The sequence below is a fragment of the Microtus pennsylvanicus genome, chromosome 2 (genome assembly GCF_037038515.1).
Source record: "Microtus pennsylvanicus isolate mMicPen1 chromosome 2, mMicPen1.hap1, whole genome shotgun sequence".
Lineage (NCBI taxonomy): Eukaryota > Metazoa > Chordata > Mammalia > Rodentia > Cricetidae > Microtus > Microtus pennsylvanicus.
Window position 1 is genome coordinate 17,761,153 of NC_134580.1, and position 20,800 is coordinate 17,781,952.

The following is a 20,800-nucleotide window of genomic DNA, read 5'->3' on the forward strand; positions in this document are numbered from 1 at the left end:
GTTCGGTGGGTAAAAGCACAAATCTGATGACCTACCTGAGTTTGATCCTTGGAACACATGGTGGAGGGAGAGAATTGACCCCAAAAAGTTGACTTCTGATCTCTAGACATGTGCGATGGCACATACGCTGCTGTACTAACACATGTCACATGTAGATGGAGGCTGCTTGTTCGTTTCCTGGCTGCCCAGACCCAAAATAAACACACAGAAACTGTATTAATTGCAATACTGTTTGGCCAATAACTTAAACATATTTCTAGCTAGCTCTTATATCCTAAATTACTCATTTCTATTAATCTGTATATTGCCACGTGGTTGTGGCCTACAGGTAAGGTTCAGTCCGGTGTCTAGCGTCTATCTCCTGCTGCAGCTACTTGGCTCTGCTTACTCTCTCTATATATCTTTTCCAGCTTGGCTATATTCTGTTAAGTCATTGGCCGAAAGCAGCTTCTTTATTAACCAACGGTAATAAAACATATTTACAGCATACAGAGGGGAATCACACGACAGTCACACAAACACAATAATGATAAATAAAACTCGTTATTTTATTTATTTATTTATTTTTAAACAGAACCTATTTAGCCCCAGCTGTCCTAGAATTCACTATATAGACCAGGCTAGCCTCAAACACATGGAGACATCTGCCTCTGCCTCCCAAGTGCTAGGATTAAAGGCATGGGCCACTATACCTGGCAATGATAAAGTTTAAAAAGTTAAAATAGAAAAGAATAAGAGCTGATTTGTGGCTGGACAGATAATAAATTGCAGTTTAGATTCTATTCTCTCTTGGCAACAGTCTCTACCGCAGACAGAATGTTCCATTAGATTCTTTCATGGAATTGTATGATCATATGGGCAACACTTGTGTTTGAATCCAACCCTCTGTCTTCCGATTGTGTCACCCTGGAAAAATAAAGAAGCAGAACTTGAGGCTCCTTTCATTCATTCAGTACTGGGTAAGCATGTAGGAGATATTGGCCATATTATGCTGTTCTTGACAGTCTGGAAGAATCTCAAGGATAGCTGTCACAATGGGACGAGCATCTTTCTGTGTTGATTACTAAGTCCAAAGCTGGGTTATGAACAAGGATGCTCGCAGTGGTAACCAACAGATCATTTTTAGAAGGAAGAATATGGCCTTCCCCATAGTTAAACATCTCTATGAAAGACAGGGTATAGAGACCAGACATGGTGGTTCACACCTGTAATCCCAGGACTTGAGAGGCTGATGTAGAATGATCACCATAAGTTCAAGACACCCTGTGCTAATGAGACCCTGCTTCAATTAAAACAATAAAAGTTTGAAAAAGAAATATTCAAGAATTGGGTCTGCAAGATGGCTAAACAGCTAAAGGCACTTGTGAATTTAAACAGATTAAACATATATGAAGACAGAATTATTGATCTGTAATATGTATCAAAAAACTGTTCAGAATGTTGAACTGAGAGATGGGAAATCAAAAACGAGATTAAACAGATATAGAGGTTACTGTAAAAATGATGGAAATGGATAGTTAGAATTCCACTTTAAAATAGGGAAAATGAAGGCACAGCATTATTTAAAGTATTAAGAGCTTTAAGCTTTTCAAAAACTAATAATATTTAAGCCTATAGATTTATGAAGCATGTTGTATCTCAGCTATTATGAATTAAAAAGAGAAAATGGGCTGGCGAGATGGCTTGATGTTTATCGCACAAGCTTGATGACCTGAGTTTGATCCCAAGAAGCCATGTGGAGGGAGAGAGTTGACCCCTTAAAGTTGTCTTATGACCTCCAGACTACGTGATGGCCTATGCCTGATGACATGAATCTGATCCCTGGAATCCACATAGTGAAAGAAGAAAACTGATTAGTGTAGGTGTGCGCACGTGTATACACACACCACATGCACACACTCAGATAAATAAACATTAAAAAAATTAGGAGCTGGAGAGAAGGGATCATGTTTAAGAACACTGCTTCCCTTCTAGAGGACCTGAGATTGTTTTCCAGCATCCATGTTAGGTAGCTCACAAATATAACTATAACTCCAGTTCCAGGGGATCTGACTCCCACTTCTGGCCCAAGGGCAACCACACATGTGACATACAATACACAAAAACACACATAAATAATAATTTTTTATTTTTAAAAATACGTTTCGTTGGGGTTTTTTTTGTTGTTGTTGTTTCATTTTTCAAGACAGGGTTTCTCTGTGAAATAGCTCTGGATGTCCTGGAACTCTCTTTGTAGACAAGCTGGCCTCAAAGTCACAGAGATATGCCTGCTTCTGCCTCCCAAGTGTTGGGATTAAAAGCATGTGCTGGAGAAATGGTTGAGAGCACTGGCTGCACTTTCAGAGGCCCTGAATTAAAGTCCCAGCAACCACATGGTGGCTCACAACCATCCATAATGGGATCTCTTCTGGAATAAAGATATGCATGCAGATAGAACATTCATATACATAAAATAAATAAATAAATCTTTTTTTTTAAAGTGTATGCCACCATCACCTGGCCAGCCTTCTTTGTTTGTTCTGGATTATTATTGTTATATATGTATATGTGTGTTTATGCACAAATATATAAATACAACCTAATGAGTCTGTTTTTGTTTGTGTGTACATGGCTTCAAGGCTGACCACTGTACATTGGACAACCAATTAAGGGGCTTATCCCTGGGAGAGGCTAATTCTCCTTCTCCCCACATTTATTAGTTGCCTGTAGTTCTTTGTCTAGAGTGGTACTCTATGAAATTTTCCTTCTTCCACATTAATATGTCTATTGATACTGTCATTATTGCAATTTTGTTTATGCAGCCATTTGTAGGAGAGACTGTTTCACCACAGACTTCTTGGTATTTTGGCTCTTACAGTTTTTCTATTAGCTCTTCTGAGATGTTCTCTGAGCCACAGATGCAGGAACTCTGCTATATATATATCTGTCGAGACTGGGCTCCCATTGATGTCTGGCAGGAAGCACACAGGCATGATACTCAAATAGTGGCTGAGAGCTTTGCATCCTGATGCATGGCAGCAGGAAGATAGAAAGAGAGACACTGGGTCTGGTGTGGGCTTTTGAGACCTCCAATGATCTACTTCCCCCAATAAGGCCACACCTCCCAGTCTTTTCCAAGCAGTTTAGCAACTGGAAACCACACATTCAAATTTTTGAGTCTATTGGAGCAATTCACATTCAAACCACCACATACATAGTGCATTCTGAACCCCTCCCTACCCTCTTTACCCAACTCCACAATCCCTTTTCTACCTACATTGATGTCTTAATCAGTGACCATCAATTTGGAAATAAGCATTGGAGTCTAGTGGGCTCCTCAGTGAAGTATCTATGTCCTTAAATTCTGACAATATTCCTTATTTTTGAAAACAAGGTAAAAAAAAATAAAGTCAGTATGAATAGAGTAAGAGGAAAAAAGTCGAACCTGAGTCCTCCAGATTTGTTTTTCCTTTTTACTGTTGTGTTGTCTATGCTGAATTCCTTGCGTTTCTGTATTAATTTTAGTAATACCTTGTGAGATCATAGGTAGGATTTAAAAACAAAACAAGACAAAAAACCAAGTGGAGAATAGTGTTACATGTCTATAATCCTATCCACAGGTTTGCTTAAAAAAGAAGCAAACTAAATGCAGTGGTGGCACATTCCTGTAATCCCACTGGTTGAGCAGTGGAAGCCACAGGATCAGGATTCACTATGATCCTTAGCTATACAGAGAGTTTAGGCCAACCAGGACAGGCTACAGAAGACCCTTTCGTTAAAAAAACAGAAGCGCAGTCTTTAGGCTGCAGAGGTGGCTCAAGGTTAAGAGCACTTGCTGCTTCTCCAGAGGACCAGAGGTTGATTCTCAGCACTGTGTCATGCAGCTCACGACACCCTAGAACTCCAACTCCAGAGCATCTGATACCCATTTCTGGCTTCTGTAGGTGTGTGCTTGCCTTAATTCTAGCACTCCAGAGGCAGAGGCAGAGGCAGGTGAATCTCTGAGTTCGAAGCCAGCCTGATCTACAGAGCGAGTTCCATGACAGTCAGGACTACACAGAGAAACACTGTCTTGGAAAAACAAAACAAAATAGTAAAAGACAAAAATAAAAAAACAAAAAATCTTTTGATTTTAGTTTCCATATCTTATTGTCTTTAGAGAAAGTAATCTATATGATAGTGATCTTCTGAAGTTATTGCGTCATCCAGTATTGGGGCTTATATTTGTATTTTTGGTTGTGAGCCTAGCTTTTAATGCTTGAGCCATTATCCTAGCCCAGTGGCTTATATTTGTAAATATTACATTGGATGTTGAAAACTTTTGTATTCCATTTTTAGGTGTTTATGTTTCCTTAACAGCCTGAACTTAGTCACTGCAACTCTAAGAAATAACAGAGAAGTCCCTTGTGCTCTTTACCCATTTCCTCCTGGATAGAAACTTTGTTTTTTTGTTGTTGTTGTTGTTTTGTTTTTCTTTTCTTTTTTTTATTGAGAAAAGGAAGAAAAAAAAAACAAGTTTCCACCTCCTCCCAGCCTACCATTTCCCTCCCCCTCCTCCCACCCTTCTCCCCCTCCTCCCACTCCTCTCCCCCTCCCTCTCCAGTCCGAAGAGCAGTCAGGGTTCCCTGCCCTGTGGTAAGTCCTAGGTCCTCCCCCCTCTGTCCATATCTAGGAAGGTGAACATCCAAACTGGCTAGGCTCCCACAAAGCCAGCACATTGCATAGGATCAAAACCCTGTGCCATTGTCCTTGGCTTCTCATCAGCCCTCATTGTTCGCCATGTTCAGCGAGTCCAGTTTTAACCCGTGCTTTTTCAGTCACAGTCCAGCTGGCCTTGGTGAGCTCCCAGTAGATCAGCTCCACTGTCTCAGTGGGTGGGTGTACCCCTCGTGGTCCCGACTTCTTTGCTCATGTTCTCCCTCCTTCTGCTCCTCATTGGGACCTTGGGAGCTCAGTCCAGTGCTCCAGTGTGGGTCTCTGTCTCTATCTCCATCCATCACCAGATGAAGGTTCTATGGTGATATGCAAGATATTCGTCAGTATTGCTATAGGATAGGGTCATTTCAGGTTCCCTATCCTCAGCTGCCCAAGGAACTAACTGGGGACCTCGGCTTGGGCTCCTGGGAGCCACTCTAGGTTCAAGTCTCTTGCCAACCCTAAGGTGGCTCCCTTAACTAAGAATTGTGCTTCCGTGCTCCCCTATCCAACCTTCCTTTATCCCAATCTTCCTTTTTCCCCAAGTTCCCCCCATCCTCCCCTTCTCCCTTTTCTCTCCCCATCTCCCTTTACCCCCATCCCACCCCACCCCCAAGATCCCAATTTTCTCCCCTGCAATTTTGTTTTGAGACAGACTCTCAAGGAGCCGCTGCTGACCTTCAGCTCCCTATGTAGCTGTGCTTGAACTTGAACTACTCTTCATTCTGCCCCCTTCCAGGTGGTGGGATTGCAAGCCAGCACTAACAGAAATGTTTTAGTTATAGCCAGGAAGTGGCACTAATACAATCTACTGATTTTATTCACACCTCCCAGATTGTTTGTTTTTAGACTGTTTCTTGCTGGCCTGGAACTTGCATGTAGTTCATGTTGTCCTGGAACTCACAGAAATCTGAATACTTCAGCCTTCCAAATGCTGGGGTTACAAGTGTGTGATACCATACTCAACCTGACCTCCCAGTTCACTGTGTGTGCGCGCGTGCGTGCGTGTGCATGTGTGTGGTCATGTACTTGAACTTGCTTTGTAGTGAAGGATGATCTTGAACTCCTGATCCTGCTACTTTCGCCTCCCTAGGGCAGGGATTGCAGGTGTGCACTCCCACGCCCAGTTGTCATGTCACTTTTTAACCATATTTGCTTCCCTTTTGCTTCTTTCCTAATTCCCAACCACTGGAACCAAGAATCTGCCTTTTCCTGTTGCTGTGATAAAATATCTTGATAGAAGCAGTTTAAGGTGAAATAGTTTATTTTGGTCAAGACCTTAAGGATATGGATCATCATGGTAGAACAGTTAAGACTGTAAGCACTTGAAGCAGTTTTGTTGCATTTACAGTTCGTTAGCAAGAGGAGAACAATGAATGAATGCTTGTGCTGAGCTGTCGTCCTCATTTTTATGCATTCTAGAACCCAAGCCTAGGGAACTGTGCACACTCTTTAGGTGTGTCTTCCCATTTCAGTTAACCTAATCAAGAGACTCCCTCACAGGTATGTCCAGAGACTTGTCTCCTAGGTAATACTAGATCCTGTTAGTTAATATTAGTCATCACGCTGTCTTCCCATTTTCTAATACTGTTTGAAGTGGGTTTTTTTTTTTTTTTGTGTGTGTGTGTGTGTATGAGTGTATTGCCTGTGTATATGTCTGTACTACATGCATGCCTGGTGCCTTCAGGTGTCAGAAGAGGGCAAGGGCATCAGATCTCCCAGAACTGGAGTCATAACCACCATGTGGGTGCTAGGACGCAAACCCAGCTCCTCTTCAAGAACTACTCTTAACCACCGAGCCATCTTTTCAGCTTGTGTTTCTAGAATTTTATTTATTTATTTATTTATTTGTTTGTTTGTTTGTTTGTTTGTTTATTTTTTGAGACAGGGTCTCTCTAAGTAGCTCCAGTTGTCCTGGAACTTACTTGCTGTATAGACCAGGCTGACCTTGAACTCACAGAGATCCACCTGCCTCTGCTTTCCAAATGCTCTGATTATGTACCACCAAGCCATTTCTAAAATTTTTATCACTTCAAAATGTTATACTGGAGCTAGGCAAGTTGGCGTAATCTTAAGCTTTCAGGAGACTGTGGTGAGAGAATTGTTTGAACCCAAGAGTTCAAGACCAACCTGGGTACCATAGTGAGACAGTATCTCAAACAAATAAAACAGCAAAACAGTACCAAATCCACCAAGTCATCAATGGAATCATAGTATGAAAACTATTGGGATTTGTTTACTTTGTCCAGTAATAAATTTCTAGACATGTATTTAGATTTTTTTTTAATTTTATTTTTTCTTTTTTTATTGATAAAAGGAGAATAAAGAAAAGAAACAAAAAAAAAACCAAATTTCCACCTCCTCCCAGCCTCCCATTTCCCTCCCCCTCCTCCCACTCTTCTCCCCCTCCTCCCACCCCTCTCCCCTTCCCCCCACTCCTCTCCCCCTCCCTCTCCAGTCCGAAGAGCAGTCAGGGCTCCCTGCCCCATGGTAAGTCCCAGGTCCTCCCCCCTCCGTTCATATCTAGGAAGGTGAACATCCAAACTGGCTAGGCTCCCACAAAGCCAGCACATTGCGTAGGATCAAAACCCCGTGCCATTGTCCTTGGCGTCTCATCAGCCCTCATTGTTCGCCATGTTCAGAGAGTCCAGTTTTATCCCATGCTTTTTTGGTAACAGTCCAGCTGGCCTTGGTGAGCTCCCAGTAGATCAGCTCCACTGTCTCAGTGGGTGGGTGTACCCCTCGTGGTCCCGACTTCTTTGCTCATGTTCTCCCTCCTTCTGCTCCTCATTGGGACCTTGGGAGCTCAGTCCAGTGCTCCAGTGTGGGTCTCTGTCTCTATCTCCATCCATCACCAGATGAAGGTTCTATGGTGATATGCAAGATATTCGTCAGTATTGCTATAGGATAGGGTCATTTCAGGTTCCCTATCCTCAGCTGCCCAAGGAACTAACTGGGGACCTCAGCTTGGGCACCTGGGAGCCCCTCTAGGGTCAAGTCTCCTGCCCACCCTAAAGTGGGTCCCTTAACTAAGAATTGTGGTTCCGTGCTCCCCTATCCAACCTTCCTTTATCCCGATCCTCCTGTTTCCCCAAGTCCCCCCTCCTTCCCTTCTACCTTTTCTTTCCCCATCTCCCCTTACCCCCATCCCACCCCACCCCCAAGATCCCACTTTTCTCCCCGGCAATTTTGTCTACTTCCCTTATCCAAGAGGATAACTATATGAAAAATATGGAACACTTCACGAATTTGCGTGTCATCCTTGCGCAGGGGCCATGCTAATCTTCTTTGTATCGTTCCAATTTTAGTATATGTGCTGCCGAAGCGAGCACATGTATTTAGATTTTGCACTCATCAGTAATTCATTTTGGAGGCTGGGGATGTAACTCAGTTGTTAGAGTGCTTGCCTAATGATGGGGGAGAGTCTTCTGTTTTGTGTTAATTTCATTGGTTAAATAAAGAGACTGCCTTGGCCCTTTAATAGGACAGAAAATTAGGTAGGCAGAGTAGACTGAACAGAATTCTGGGAGAAAGAAGCCAGGTCAGGCAGTCGCCATGATTCTCCCACTCGACACAGATGCAGGTTAAGATCTTCCCTGGTAAGCCACCTCGTGGTGCTACACAGATTATCAAAAATGGGTTAAAGCAAGATGTGAGAGTTAGCCAGTAAGAGGCTGGAACTAATGGGCCAGGCAGCATTCAAAAGAATACAGTTTCCATGTAATTATTTCGGGTAAAGCTAAACGTACAGAGCTGGGCGGGAACGCAGCCCACCACAGCTCCTACAACAGCCTAATATGAATGAGAGCCCTGGGTTTGAGTCCAGTTCTGCACCAGGGAGGCAGAGGTAGAAAGATTGGGATTTCAAGGTGACCCTCAGCTACATGTCAAGTTTGAGGTTATTCTGTCAAACATGAGACTCAAAAAATAAAATTCTTTTCTAATCATAAAATATTTATTCCACTTACATGAACTTAGTACATATGTTCTTAACTGTTGTGCTTGGAATTGTACATGAATTTTTCATGTGGCATTAAACAAGAGTAACCTTTATTTACAGTTATTTTCTTGTTTACTGTTTCTATATCATCTGCATGTTGGCAAGAAAAGTGATAAATTTTCCTAACTTCCTTGCTTGGTGGCCATGTTAACCTCCCAGTGTCATTCTGATTTTAGTATATGAGCTATCAGAGCGAGCACAATAGCACTTTATATTGCCCTATCTTCCTTACTGTGTTGGTACCACATGCTATGTTACAGTTTGCATTTTGAAGGCTGTCCAAGCTGATTCCAGCCTCCCCACCCTCCTTTTTGGTTAGCATACAAGAAATGTAATTCTAACTTTTTGTTTGTTTGATACAGGGTCTCACTATGCAGCTCTGGCTGTCCTAGAACTCACTAGACCAAGCTAACCTCAAACTCAGAGATCTGCCTGCCCTGCCTTCTGAGTGCTGGGATTAAAGGCATACCCTGCTGTTATTCTAACTTTTGACTGTTACAAATAAAGCTGTTGTCAACATTCATGTGAAGGTTTTTGTGTGAATTTAAGTTTTTGTTTTCCTAGGATCAATGTCCAGGGCCAAGGCAGTTTTATCTGTATGGATTTCTGTTCACTGCTGCATTCATAGAGGTTGCAGAATCTCTTAAGGTTTGTATGTTTATCATGTTTGAACCTTTTCTTTCTTACCTGTGTATAACATTGCCTCCTATTGGTTTTTGCCTTAAAGTTAGTATATCAGATACTAAAATTGTTTTTGTTTTTGTTTTTCGAGACAGGGTTTCTCTGTCGTTTTGGAGCCTGTCCTGGAACTAGCTCTTGTAGACCAGGCTGGTCTCGAACTCACAGAGATCCGCCTGCCTCTGCCTCCCAAGTGCTGGGATTAAAGATACTAAAATTGTATCTCAGCTTTTGGTTCATATTTGCCTTCTCTTTCTGTGTGTTTTAATCTTTATTTATTTGTTATGTACAGTGTGTCTACAGGCCAGAAGAGGGCACCAGATCTCATTATAGATAGTTGTGAGCCACCATGTGGTTGCTGGGAATTGATCTTGGGACCTTTGGAAGAGCAGTCAGTGGTCCTAACCTCTAAACCATCAAGCCCCCTCTGTGTGTTTTTCAGTTATCATATTTCTGGCTCTTTCAGTTCTCTAAAAGTATATCTTTGTTTGTTTGAGACAGGTTTTCTCTCTATATCCCTGGCTGTCCTGGAACTTTCTGTGTCTTGAACTCCCAGAGATCTGTCTGCCTCTGCCTTCCAGAAGTGCAGGGACCAAAGGTGTGTGTCACTATGTCCAGCTAAAGTATATTGTTTATAGTAAACATTGTTGGAATTTTATATCCAGTCTGAGAGACTTTTTCATTGATAATTTTATCCCACATTTGGTTGTTGATATTATTAATGCTAGTTTCTTTAATTTTATTTCATATTTCCTACTTACTAATATTTTAATTTTGTTTTTATTTCTTATTTCCTACTTTCCACAGTCTATATTATGGTAGATGTTTCATTTTGGGTTTTGTTTTGTTTGCTTTAATTAACATTTTCTTAGTTTTATATTCCTTTTGTCGTGGATATTAAGACCTTTATTCCACTTACATGATTTTTAAGTTTAAAAATATCCCTTTCATTTTCCCAATAACACAGCCCCTTTTCCTTCCCATATCAGCAGGTAGAGAAGTGTCTATTGAACATAAATCTGGCCATATAAATGGCTGTCCAAAGGAATGACTCTTTAATTGACAGAACAGTGCCAGCTGGGTTTTATAGCACATGCCTATAATTCTAGGCTTTTGTGGAGGCAAAGCTGAAGAATTTTGAGTTTGAGGCAAACTCTAGGTATGTTGTATAAGCCAATCTGAAAAAAAAATCTCGAATAACAAAACTAAACAAAATATAGATTGCCTGGGATGAGCCAGGTATTTTCCTGTTTTGCTGTTTTTAAGTCATACAGATTTTTGTTGTTTCTTTTTTTTCCTTTTTTCTTCTTCTTTCTTTCTTTCTTTCTTTCTTTCTTTCTTTCTTTCTTTCTTTCTTTCTTTCTTACTTTTTTACTTTCTTACTTTCTTTCTGAGATAGGCTCTCTGTATTTAGCCTTGGCTGGGCTGGAAGTGGCCATGAGGATCAGGCTAGATTTGGACTAACAGAAACCTGCCTGCCTCTGCTTCTTGAGTTTAAATGGGTTAAAGGTGTACAATACCATCCCCAACAGTCACACAGATTTTTTTAAAAAAGATTTATTTTTATTCTTTGTAATTATATGTAGGTGTATATGTCTGCATATGGGGATGTGCACATGCATTCAGTGCCTGTGGAGACCAGAGGCGTTAGATCCTTGGAGCTGGAGGTAGAGAAAGTTGTGAGAATTCGGGTCCTCTGGGAGAACAGAAACTGCTCTTAACTGCTGATAGTCATACAGATACTAAATTGCAGATTATTTTATAGTATGCACTTCTGCTCTTTGAATTCAAGTCTTATATATAATTTCCAAGGTATTTTATTAATAATTATTTATTCTTTTCCTTTTTTTTTTTTTTACTTTTGAGGCAGAGTTTCTCTGTGTAGCACTGGCTGTCCTGGAACTCACTCTGTAGACCAGGCTGGCCTTTAATTCACTCAGAAATCCATCTGCCTCTGCCTCCCAAGTGCTGGGATCAAAAGTGTGTGCCACACCACCCAACTATTCTTAATAATTCTTATATCTATCTATCTATCTATCTATCTATCTATCTATCTATCTATCTATCTATCTATTATGTATACAATATTCTGTCTGTGTGTATGCCTTCAGGTCAGAAGAGGGCACCAGACCCCATTACAGATGGTTGTGAGCCACCATGTGGTTGCTGGGAATCGAACTCAGGACCTTTGGAAGAGCAGGCAATGCTCTTAACCTCTGAGCCATCTCTCCAGCCCCTCTTAATAATTCTTTACTGGTTTTAGTTGTATACCACACAAGTATTATTTATAGTAAATAAGCAGACCCATTTTATTTTGCGGTTTGTGATAGTTAGTTTTATGTCAACTTGGCACAAGCTAGAGCCATTTGGGAAGAGGGAACCTCAATTGAGAAAATGCCTCCAATAGATTAGCCTGTGGGCAAACTTGTGGGGCATTTTCTTGATTGATGATTCATATGGGAGAACCCAGTTCACTGTGGACTGGTAGTCCTGGGTGCTGTAAGAAAACAGGCTGAGCAAGTCATGAGGAGCAAGCTACTAAAAAGAACATTCCAATAAATTCCTCTGTTTCAGTTTTTGCCTTGAGTTCTTGCCCTGACTTCCTTCAATGATGGACTGTGATGTAAAAGTGTAATTGAAATAAATCATTTCCTCTCCAAGTTGCTTTATGACAAAACAATGGTGTTTTGTCACAGCAACAGAAACGCTAAGATGAATTAGTACGAGGCCATGGGATATTTCATTGACAGTCCTGACCATGTGTGTTTTGAGAGGACTCTGGTAGCATTTGGATTTTGAGCTGGAGAAGCCATTGAGTGCTCAGAGCTCTGTGGGCTGTTCTGTAGGAGTGTAGAAGATAATGGTGGAAGCCCAGCATGTGATGGAGGCCTGGCTTGTGAGGTTTCAGAAGGAAACCGAGACTCAGGGCCAGTTATGTGATATTTTGAATTAAGAATCTGTGGTCCTGGTCAGCTGAGGTGGAAGAATTGGCTGTAATTAACAAGAGTCCAGAACCACTGAAGTGAAACCTTTCTTTTGATGGAATAATTGGTGCTGGTTAGCTGGAGCTAAGAAATTGATGGTGATTAAGAAGAAACCAGCAGCATTGAGAATTGTCTATCTGGGAGTTTTTCCCAGAATGTCAGCACACAGAAGCTCTGGTATAGAGGGAGCTGAGGATATATCTGGGGCATATAAGAAAACCAAACTGAGGGCTGGAGAGATGGCTCAGAGGTTAAGAGCACTGACTGTTCCTTCAATCCCCTGAGTTCAATCGCCAGTAACCTCATGGTGGCTCACAACCATTTGTAATGAGATCTGGTGCCCTCTTCTGGCCTGTAGGGATACATGTAGGCAGAACACTGAATACAAAATAAATAAAAATTAAAAAAAAAAAAAAGAAGGGGCGGAAGAACTCACTCTGTAGACCAGGATGACTTTGCACTCACAGAGATCCACCTGTCTCTGCCTCCTGAGTGCTGGGATTAAAGGTATATGTCACGACCACCTGGCCTTCATTTCTTGCTTTTTTTCCTATTTATACCATTTATTTTATTTTATATTTTATTTTTATTAAATTTATTTATTATGTATACAGTGTTCTTCCTACATGTGTGCCTGCAGGCCAAATGAAGGCACCAGATCTCATTATGGATGGTTGTGAGCCACCATGTGGTGGTTGGGAATTGAACTCAGGACCTCTGGAAGAACAACCAATGCTCTTAACCACTGAGCCATCTCTCTAGCCCCTATTTTATATTTTAAAAAGAGAAAACAAACGGTCTCTTTATTTTACATATCAATCCCAGTTCCCACTCCCTCCCCTCTTCCCCTTCCTTCCACCTTCCTCCCTATCATCCATCCACTCCTCTGAGAGGGTAAGGCACATTGCTGAGGGAAAGATCCAAGGCCCTCCCTACTATATCTAGGCCGAGCAAGGTATCCATCCAGAGAAAATGGGTTCCCCAAAAGCCAGTACAAGCAGTAGGGATAAATCCTGTTGCCACTGCCAGAGGCCCCACAGTCTGCTCCAGTCATACAACTATCACCCACATTCAGAGGGTTTAGTTTGGTCCTATGCTGGCTCCTTCCCTGTCTAGCTGGAGTTGGTGAGTTTCCATTAGCTCAGGTAAACTGTTTCAGTGGGTGTACCCATCATGGTCTTGACCTCTTTGCTCATATTCTCACTCCTCTCATTATTTTGGTTTTTTTTTTTTTGTTGTTGTTGTTTGTTTTTTGAGACAGTGTTTTGCTGTCCTGGAACTAGCTCTTGTAGACCAGGCTGGCCTCGAACTCACATAGATCTGCCTGCCTCTGCCTCCCGAATGCTGGGATTAAAGGCGTGTGCTATCACCAACCAGCATTCCTCCCATTCTTCAACTGGACTTTGGGAGCTCAGCCCAGTGCTCCACTGCGGGTCTCTGCCTCTGTTTCCATCAGTTACTGGATGAAGGTTCTATGGTGATTCATCAATCTGACTACAGGGCAAGGCCAGTCTGGACACCCTCTCCTCTATTGCTTAGGGTCTTAGCTGGGGGTCATCCTTGTGGATTCCTGGGAATTTCTCTAGTCTCAGGTTTCTTGCTAGCCCCATAATCGTTCCCTCAATCAAAATATCTCTTTCCTTGCTCTCATCTCTGTCCTTTTCCCATCTCGTGTATCCCGTTCCCTCAAGTTCTCCTCCTTCCTTCTCTTCCCCTTCTGTCTTTCCTTCTCCCCCCACCCTCATTTCTTGCTTTTTTTTTTTTTTTTTGGTTTTTTGAGACAGGGTTTCTCTGTGGCTTTGGAGCCTGTCCTGGAACTAGCTCTGTAGACCAGGCTGGTCTCAAACTCACAGAGATCCGCCTGCCTCTGCCTCCCGAGTGCTGGGATTAAAGGCGTGCGCCACCATCGCCCGGCATCATTTCTTGCTTTTTAAAACACTCTGTCACATTACTTTTTGTTGTTGTTTTGAAATAGTCTTACCTTTATGTAGACCTAGCTGGCTTTGAATTCACAGAGATCCACCTGCCTCTGCCTCCCAAGTCCTGGGATTAAAGGTGTGTACCACTATGTCTGGAGGATACCACATTTATTTATGTTATGTTATTAGTGTGTGTGTGTGTGTGTGTGTTGTATTCATGTGCTTGCTTTGATTTGTATGTGGCCAACAGAGGACAATTTATGGGACTTGTGTAAATTCAGGTTCTCAGGTGTGGTGACAGGTGCCCTTAGTCACTGATGCCATCTTGCTGACTCTCTCTATCCCTCCCCCTGCCTCTGTAGTGCTGGGAAGCAAATCTTATGACCTTGTATATGCTAGGCAATGGCTCTACTATTGAGTTACATTCCCAGCCTCTAAAACATTGTCTTCTAGAATTTCTAGTTGTAGATTTTATAATTAAACCTGTGCGCTATTTCATGTTAATGTGGATTTTGGTGTGAAGTAAGGGTTGAGCTTATTTAACGCATATTTAGTTTTCTGGAATAATCTTTTAAATGACTGCACACACACATACTCATACGCACAACACACCTTTCTCCATTTAATTGATTTTCTACATTTATTGAAGATTAACTGAATATATACTGTGTCAGGGCTACACACCAGTACCTCAGATTCACAAACAGGCAAACACATCTAAGAACCACAGCTAGTCTCTTAGTTTTTTTCATTTACAGTTTATTTTAGTGTCAGGTGTGGTGGCACACATCTTTAATCTCAGCATTTGGGAGGAAGAAGCAAGTCTACCTCTGTGAGTTTGAGTTGAGCCTGGTCTATATAATGAGTTTTAGGCCAACCAGAGTTGCACAGTAAGAGTCTGGCTTAAAGCATTATTTTATATATGTGGATGTTTTGCCTGCATGCATGTCGTCTGTGTATCATAGATGTACAGTGCCCACAGAGGTCAGAAGATGGTGTTATACCGCCTGCCAGAGTTACAGACTGTTGGGAGTGGTGGTTTCAATACTAGAATTCAGTCCCCAGGTCCTCTGCATCTATAGCCAGGACTCTTAACTACTGAGCCATCTCTCCAGCTCCAATCTTTTAGATTTTTTTTAAAGTAAAAATACCAAGTAAGATAAGCCCCTCAGATCTTATAGTTTTGTAAATAACCTCATATTACATTAAAAGAATCTATAATTTGGAGCAGTGAGATGGCTTACCGGGTTAGGACTGATGATCTGAGTTTAGTCCCTGGGACCCATATGATAGAAAGTGAGAACTGACTCCCACAACTTGTCCCCTGACCACCACTCATGTATGCTTTCCTGGTTGGATGGTGTGCACGTGTGCACACACACATAAATAAATGTAAAAATGATTTTAAAATACTCATATTTGAAGATAAGCTTTTAGCTTTGTTGAAGATGAAGCTTCATATTTTCTTTTTGTTATCACAACAGTAAAAACTGTTGGCTAACTCACCTTGGCCTGTACCTTGACAGTGAGCTCCATGGGGATGGTCAGCCTTGTCTAGGCACGACAGCAAAAGCTGGAAGAAGGGCTGAGGAGGCAGAGGAATGGCTGGGTTAGTGGTGATCTTCAGATTGCTGTGGCAAGACTGCACACAGTTGTGTGCATGTGAAGGAGATGGTTGTCTCATGGATTGCCTTGATATTGTTCAGCAAGACGGCCACCATAAACTGAGGGACTAGGTGACACATGGCTGTAGAAAATGAAAAGTTCAAGCAAAACAGATGTCCTTAGTTTGGCTAGCTGAGTATCGGCTCTGAGAGTCTTCTGGGAACACATGTCCAGTGTTCAGTTCACTCAGGAGGGTTTAAGCACCGGGAGGGTAGGTTTCTGGTTTGAGTTAACTTTTTTGGGAAGTAGCGTTGATACTTGGGAGAAAGATGTGTGGGCCCATCAGAGCCACGATCGAAATGAAAGCCTCTAGGGACTTAAGCACTGTGGGGAGAGGAGAGCTAGGTCAGATGAGGGAGATACTGTGCGTGGGGAGAAGGTAAGTCAGTGAGAGGAACGTAAGGGCCCTGTAGATATGAGCAGTTACTTAGGCCCCAGGATCGCTTGTGTGTATGTTGGGGATGAACTCTTTGGACTTTGGTATAGCTCAGCTGAGGGTGGATTAACAGAGTATGGAGGAGTGAGCTCCTCTTTTGTCCTTACTTGCAGCTCTGTGGCCACCATCATGTTCTGGAAATTTGACTTGAATACCACGTCCCATGTTGACAAGCTGCTCGACAAGGAACATGTGACACTGCAAGAGTTAATGGACGAAGATGACATCCTGCAAGAGTGTAAGGCTCAGAACCAGAAGTTGCTGGACTTCCTGTGCAGGCAGCAGTGTATGGAGGAGCTGGTAAATCTCATCACACAGGACCCACCCCTGGACATGGAAGAGAAGGTCCGATTCAAGTATGTACTGAGGCTGTTTCCCAGGCCTGCTGGGTAGTGCTTAGGGAGGCTGTGGGTAGTGTCTAAGGCCAACTAGATACAGGGCATCACCACATGAGAAGTGAGGAGGCTGTTGTGAAGTTGTGGTTTGTGAGGTTTAAGAGTTTTGAATCTCTTGTGTATGTGTTTTTTTTTTCATTCTGTGGTATAAGTGAGTTTATATGAAGTCGACATATGTTGGAACAATTTGATGAAAGAAAGACCCCGTGATAATTAGGTACCTGAGATTGCAGAGTTGTACCACATCATCATTAGAGCTGGTAAACAGGTTAGAGGTATGATGCCTGACCGGTTCAGATGGAGTATGTCATTATCATTAGTGGTACTAAACCTTCAGAAATTTTTCCTAAAATATTTTAAGTTTGACCAGGGTGTTGGGAGCTGACAAAAGGGAAGGGACAGTGTCACCACAAGACAGTTGGAACTTTGTGTAAGGGCAGAGTCTGGAGTGGGAGGATGCTTTGTGTACCAAGAAAGTTTGGCTCCATGAGTAGGTCACATGATCCATAGTGTTTCTGGGGAGAGCTAGGGACAAGTAACACAGCAGTCATAGATCTAGGTGCTTATGAGGAAGCCTACTGTACGCATGCATGGTAGGAAGGTCTTGGCATAGGGTGAGTCATGATTTGCTCTTTATCCCTCCCTCCCTCCCTCTCTCCTTCCCTCCTTCCCTCTTCCTTTCTTCTGACACGAAGACTTACTGTGTAGCACATACTAATCTACTTCCAATACTCCTCCCAAAAATCTTCTAAGTGCTAGGATCTCAGATATATTCCACACCTGTCAGCTTTTACATTTTTAAATATTTGAAAAAAGTTAAAGGGAGAGTACTTTGCTACCCATGTTGATGACCTTTTTGGTGGTGGACATGTCACACTAATCCATATACAGTCAGAGTCCAGTCACAAAAGAGACTAACAAAAATATATCTTTAAAAAATATTTATTTATTATGTATACAATATTCTGTCTGCGTGTATGCCTGAAGGCCAGAAGAGGGCACCAGACCTCATTACAGATGGTTGTGAGCCACCATGTGGTTGCTGGGAATTGAACTCAGGACCTTTGGAAGAGCAGGCAATGTTCTTAACCTCTGAGCCATCTCTCCAGCCCCCTAACAAAAATATTTGCTGACCTTTGTCTTTTGGAAGAAAAAAGAGCAGGCTTAGATAATGAAGCAACCAGTGGTGGGCTGTCAGTGCTTCCTCTGGGCAGTCAGTCTGTCTGTCTGAGTGGTGGGCTGTCAGTGCTTCCTCTGGGCAGTCAGTCAGTCTGACAAGGGTCCCATGATGGGAAACAGTTCTAGGAAGAACTGCTGTCAGAGGGCCACAGCTTTATGGATAGGGTGACCACAGCTGGAGGCTGTTGTGTTCTCATTATCACTACACTACCTGTCATCTTCTCTACAAGTGTCTCCCGGTTTGGGTGACCAATTAGAACAAAATGACAGGTAGGGTGTAGTTAAGGGGCTTTTAGGTCAAAACAGAGATTCTCAGAATAGCATCAATGACTCGAGACTGGCGGAGTCAGAGTCTGAGAGAGATTAGTAGTGCACGGGTACCAAGTTAAAGCAGAGAAAGCAATGAGAGGAGCCTGATACATAGAAGCAAGCAAATGGGACAGAGCAGATTCATCAGTTCATTTGTGGGTTACACATACATAGTCACACAAACACCAGATTTTTGTTGTTGTTGATGATGTTTTTATTTTGTTTTTCAAGACTGGGTTTCTCTGTGTAGCCTTGGCTGCCCTGAAACTCGCTCCTAGACCAGACTGGCCTTGAACCCAGAGATCTTCCTCTCTCTACCTTCCAAGTGCTAGGATTAAGGGCATGTGCCGCCACCACCTGGCCCCAGGTATATTTCTTTAAAGATTTTTTTAATGTATATGGCTGTTTTACCTGTATGTATGTCTGTGCACCATGTATGTGCAATACCCATAGAGATCAAAAGAGGGCCTTGATTGTCTGGGACTATCATGTGAATTCTAGGAACTGAGCCTGGATCCTCTACATGAGCAGCCAGTGCTTCTAACCACTGAGTCATCCCTCCAGCCCACCAGGTTTTTCTCCCCATTTATTGTGTAAGCATTTCATGGATCTCTTCAATTGAAAATGAAAAGATCTTAGTGTAGTGGAATATTTTTTTGCATTATTTCTTTTTCCCCTCTAGTTTTTCCTCTGTTTTCTTTCTGGGCATCTAATTGAGCATTAACTTTTGAAAATTAATGCCTATTTTTTAAATCTTCAAAATGTTTGTTTGTGTATATGCATGGTGTATGTGAACGTGGCTGTGTGCACACCACAGACAACTTTGTGGAGTCAGTTCTCTCCATCCACCCTTAGACAGAGCTCAGGTTAATGGGTTTGCATAGCAAACACCCTCACTGCTCAGCCATCCTGCTGGCCTCATTTTTCTTGGTTTTGCTCTTACTGTTTTATCTATGCCTTTGCTACCCCAGCATTCCATTTAGAAAAAAATCCTTCTAGGCCGGGCGGTGGTGGCGCACGCCTTTAATCCTAGCACTCCCAGAGAATCCCAGAGAAACCCTGTCTCGAAAAATCAAAAAAAAAAAAAATCCTTCTAGTTCTTTTGTGTATGTTGGCGGGGGGAGGGGGGGGTGGGACAGGGTTTCTCTGTAGCTATGGAGCCTGTCCTGGAACAAGCTCTTGTAGACCAGGCTGGCCTTGAACTCATAAAGATCCTCCTGCCTCTGCCTCCTGAGTGCTGGGATTAAAGGTGCGGGCCACTACCGCCCTCCTTCTAGTTCTTACCTGTGGGATGAAGGCCTGTAAGCATGCTGGGAACTTGTTTTTTGCCAAGTTTCCTATTTTTAGCCAGCATCCCATTATCTTTCCATTTTATTTAGTATTCTTAAATTAGTAACAGGAGGGGGCTGGAGAGATGGCTCAGTGGTTAAGAACATTGCCTGCTCTTCCAAAGGTCCTGAGTTCAATTCCCAGCAACCACATGGTGGCTCACAACCATCTGGAATGAGGTCTGGTGCCCTCTTCTGGCCTGCGGACATACACACAGACAGAATATTGTATGCATAATAAATAAATAAATATTAAAAAAAAATTAGTAACAGGACTTGTTTACTTTTCCTGAGAACGAACTAACTCAAGCATAAGATGTTTCCAGACCACCCTGCCCTCAGCAATCAGGACACTGGCCATACATCTCTGGAACTGTGTAGCTTGAGCCCTTACCCTAACTTCTCTCTGAGCACTTGAGAGTCCGTTTTCTCTGGGCTTAGTCTAAGGCAGAATCATTTCCTCTTCTCTTCTCTTCTCCCCCATCCCATGCCTGAGATGTGACACTGGTGATTAACTTAGAGCCTCTTGCATGCTGGATACTGGGCAGGCACTCTACTACAGTGTTTCTCAGCCAGCTGCTCTTCCTGCCTTCCTAACTCTCTATTACTGGAATAGGATCTTAGGAGGGAATAGCCACAAGATCACATGAGTCATTTGTCATGTTGAAGTAAAATTCTTATTCTTTTTGTAAGTTTTTTAAACTACTAGAGCAGTGCCTATTTGTCAGAAAGTAAGTATGTATAAAGGAAAAACCCTAGCCCTACTTAGATGTAGAATTGTTTTCTTTTGGATAAATGTGGTGGCCACACCTTTATTCTCAGCACTTTAGAGGCAGAGACAGGAGGATCTCTGTGAGTTTGAGGCTAGCCTGGTTTGCATGGTAACTTCTAGTACAGCCAGGGCTTTGTAGAAAGACCCTGACTTAAAAAAAAAGGAGAAAAAGAAAAGAATTGGTACCTTTTAGCTCCATCTGCTCTGTTGGACAAGTTGGTTATTCCCTGCTGTGAAAATGCCCTCAAAGCGCAGTCTTTCCTTTGCTTCCTCCCCCGCCCCAGCATGTTGTATCTGGTAGAGCATCACTGTGGCTTTCACTGCTGCTGACCTAACCTTCTTCTGCTGCTCTCTGTGGTCTCCCTGCCCTCAATTGGTCATGGATGATCCTCTACACTAAACACTTGTACGGGGTTAGAGCCATTGCATGAGGTGGGGCCCTGGCTGTCCCACTTCACAGA

General features: G+C 42.5%; 1 protein-coding gene and 1 non-coding gene across 9 annotated transcripts in view; one reads left to right on the forward strand and one right to left on the reverse strand.

Annotated features, from left to right (window-relative positions):
* Window positions 1–20,800, forward strand: part of Ppp6r2 (protein phosphatase 6 regulatory subunit 2) — a 96,879-nt gene that overhangs the window by 23,158 nt on the left and 52,921 nt on the right. For 5 of the 8 annotated variants that reach the window (XM_075960327.1, XM_075960329.1, XM_075960325.1 and 2 more), the window contains 2 exons: window positions 9,239–9,322; window positions 16,470–16,712. In XM_075960327.1, coding sequence (XP_075816442.1) covers window positions 16,486–16,712 — 227 coding nt within the window. In that variant the 5' untranslated portion in view covers window positions 9,239–9,322; window positions 16,470–16,485. Of the gene's footprint in view, window positions 1–9,238; window positions 9,323–9,853; window positions 9,951–16,469; window positions 16,713–20,800 lie in introns of those variants that run through there. The other 3 variants (XM_075960326.1, XM_075960331.1, XM_075960330.1) reach the window with 3 other exon arrangements.
* LOC142845355 (U6 spliceosomal RNA) lies at window positions 7,900–8,006 on the reverse strand. The gene has a single exon (XR_012909902.1). It is a non-coding gene; the product is annotated as a U6 spliceosomal RNA (small nuclear RNA).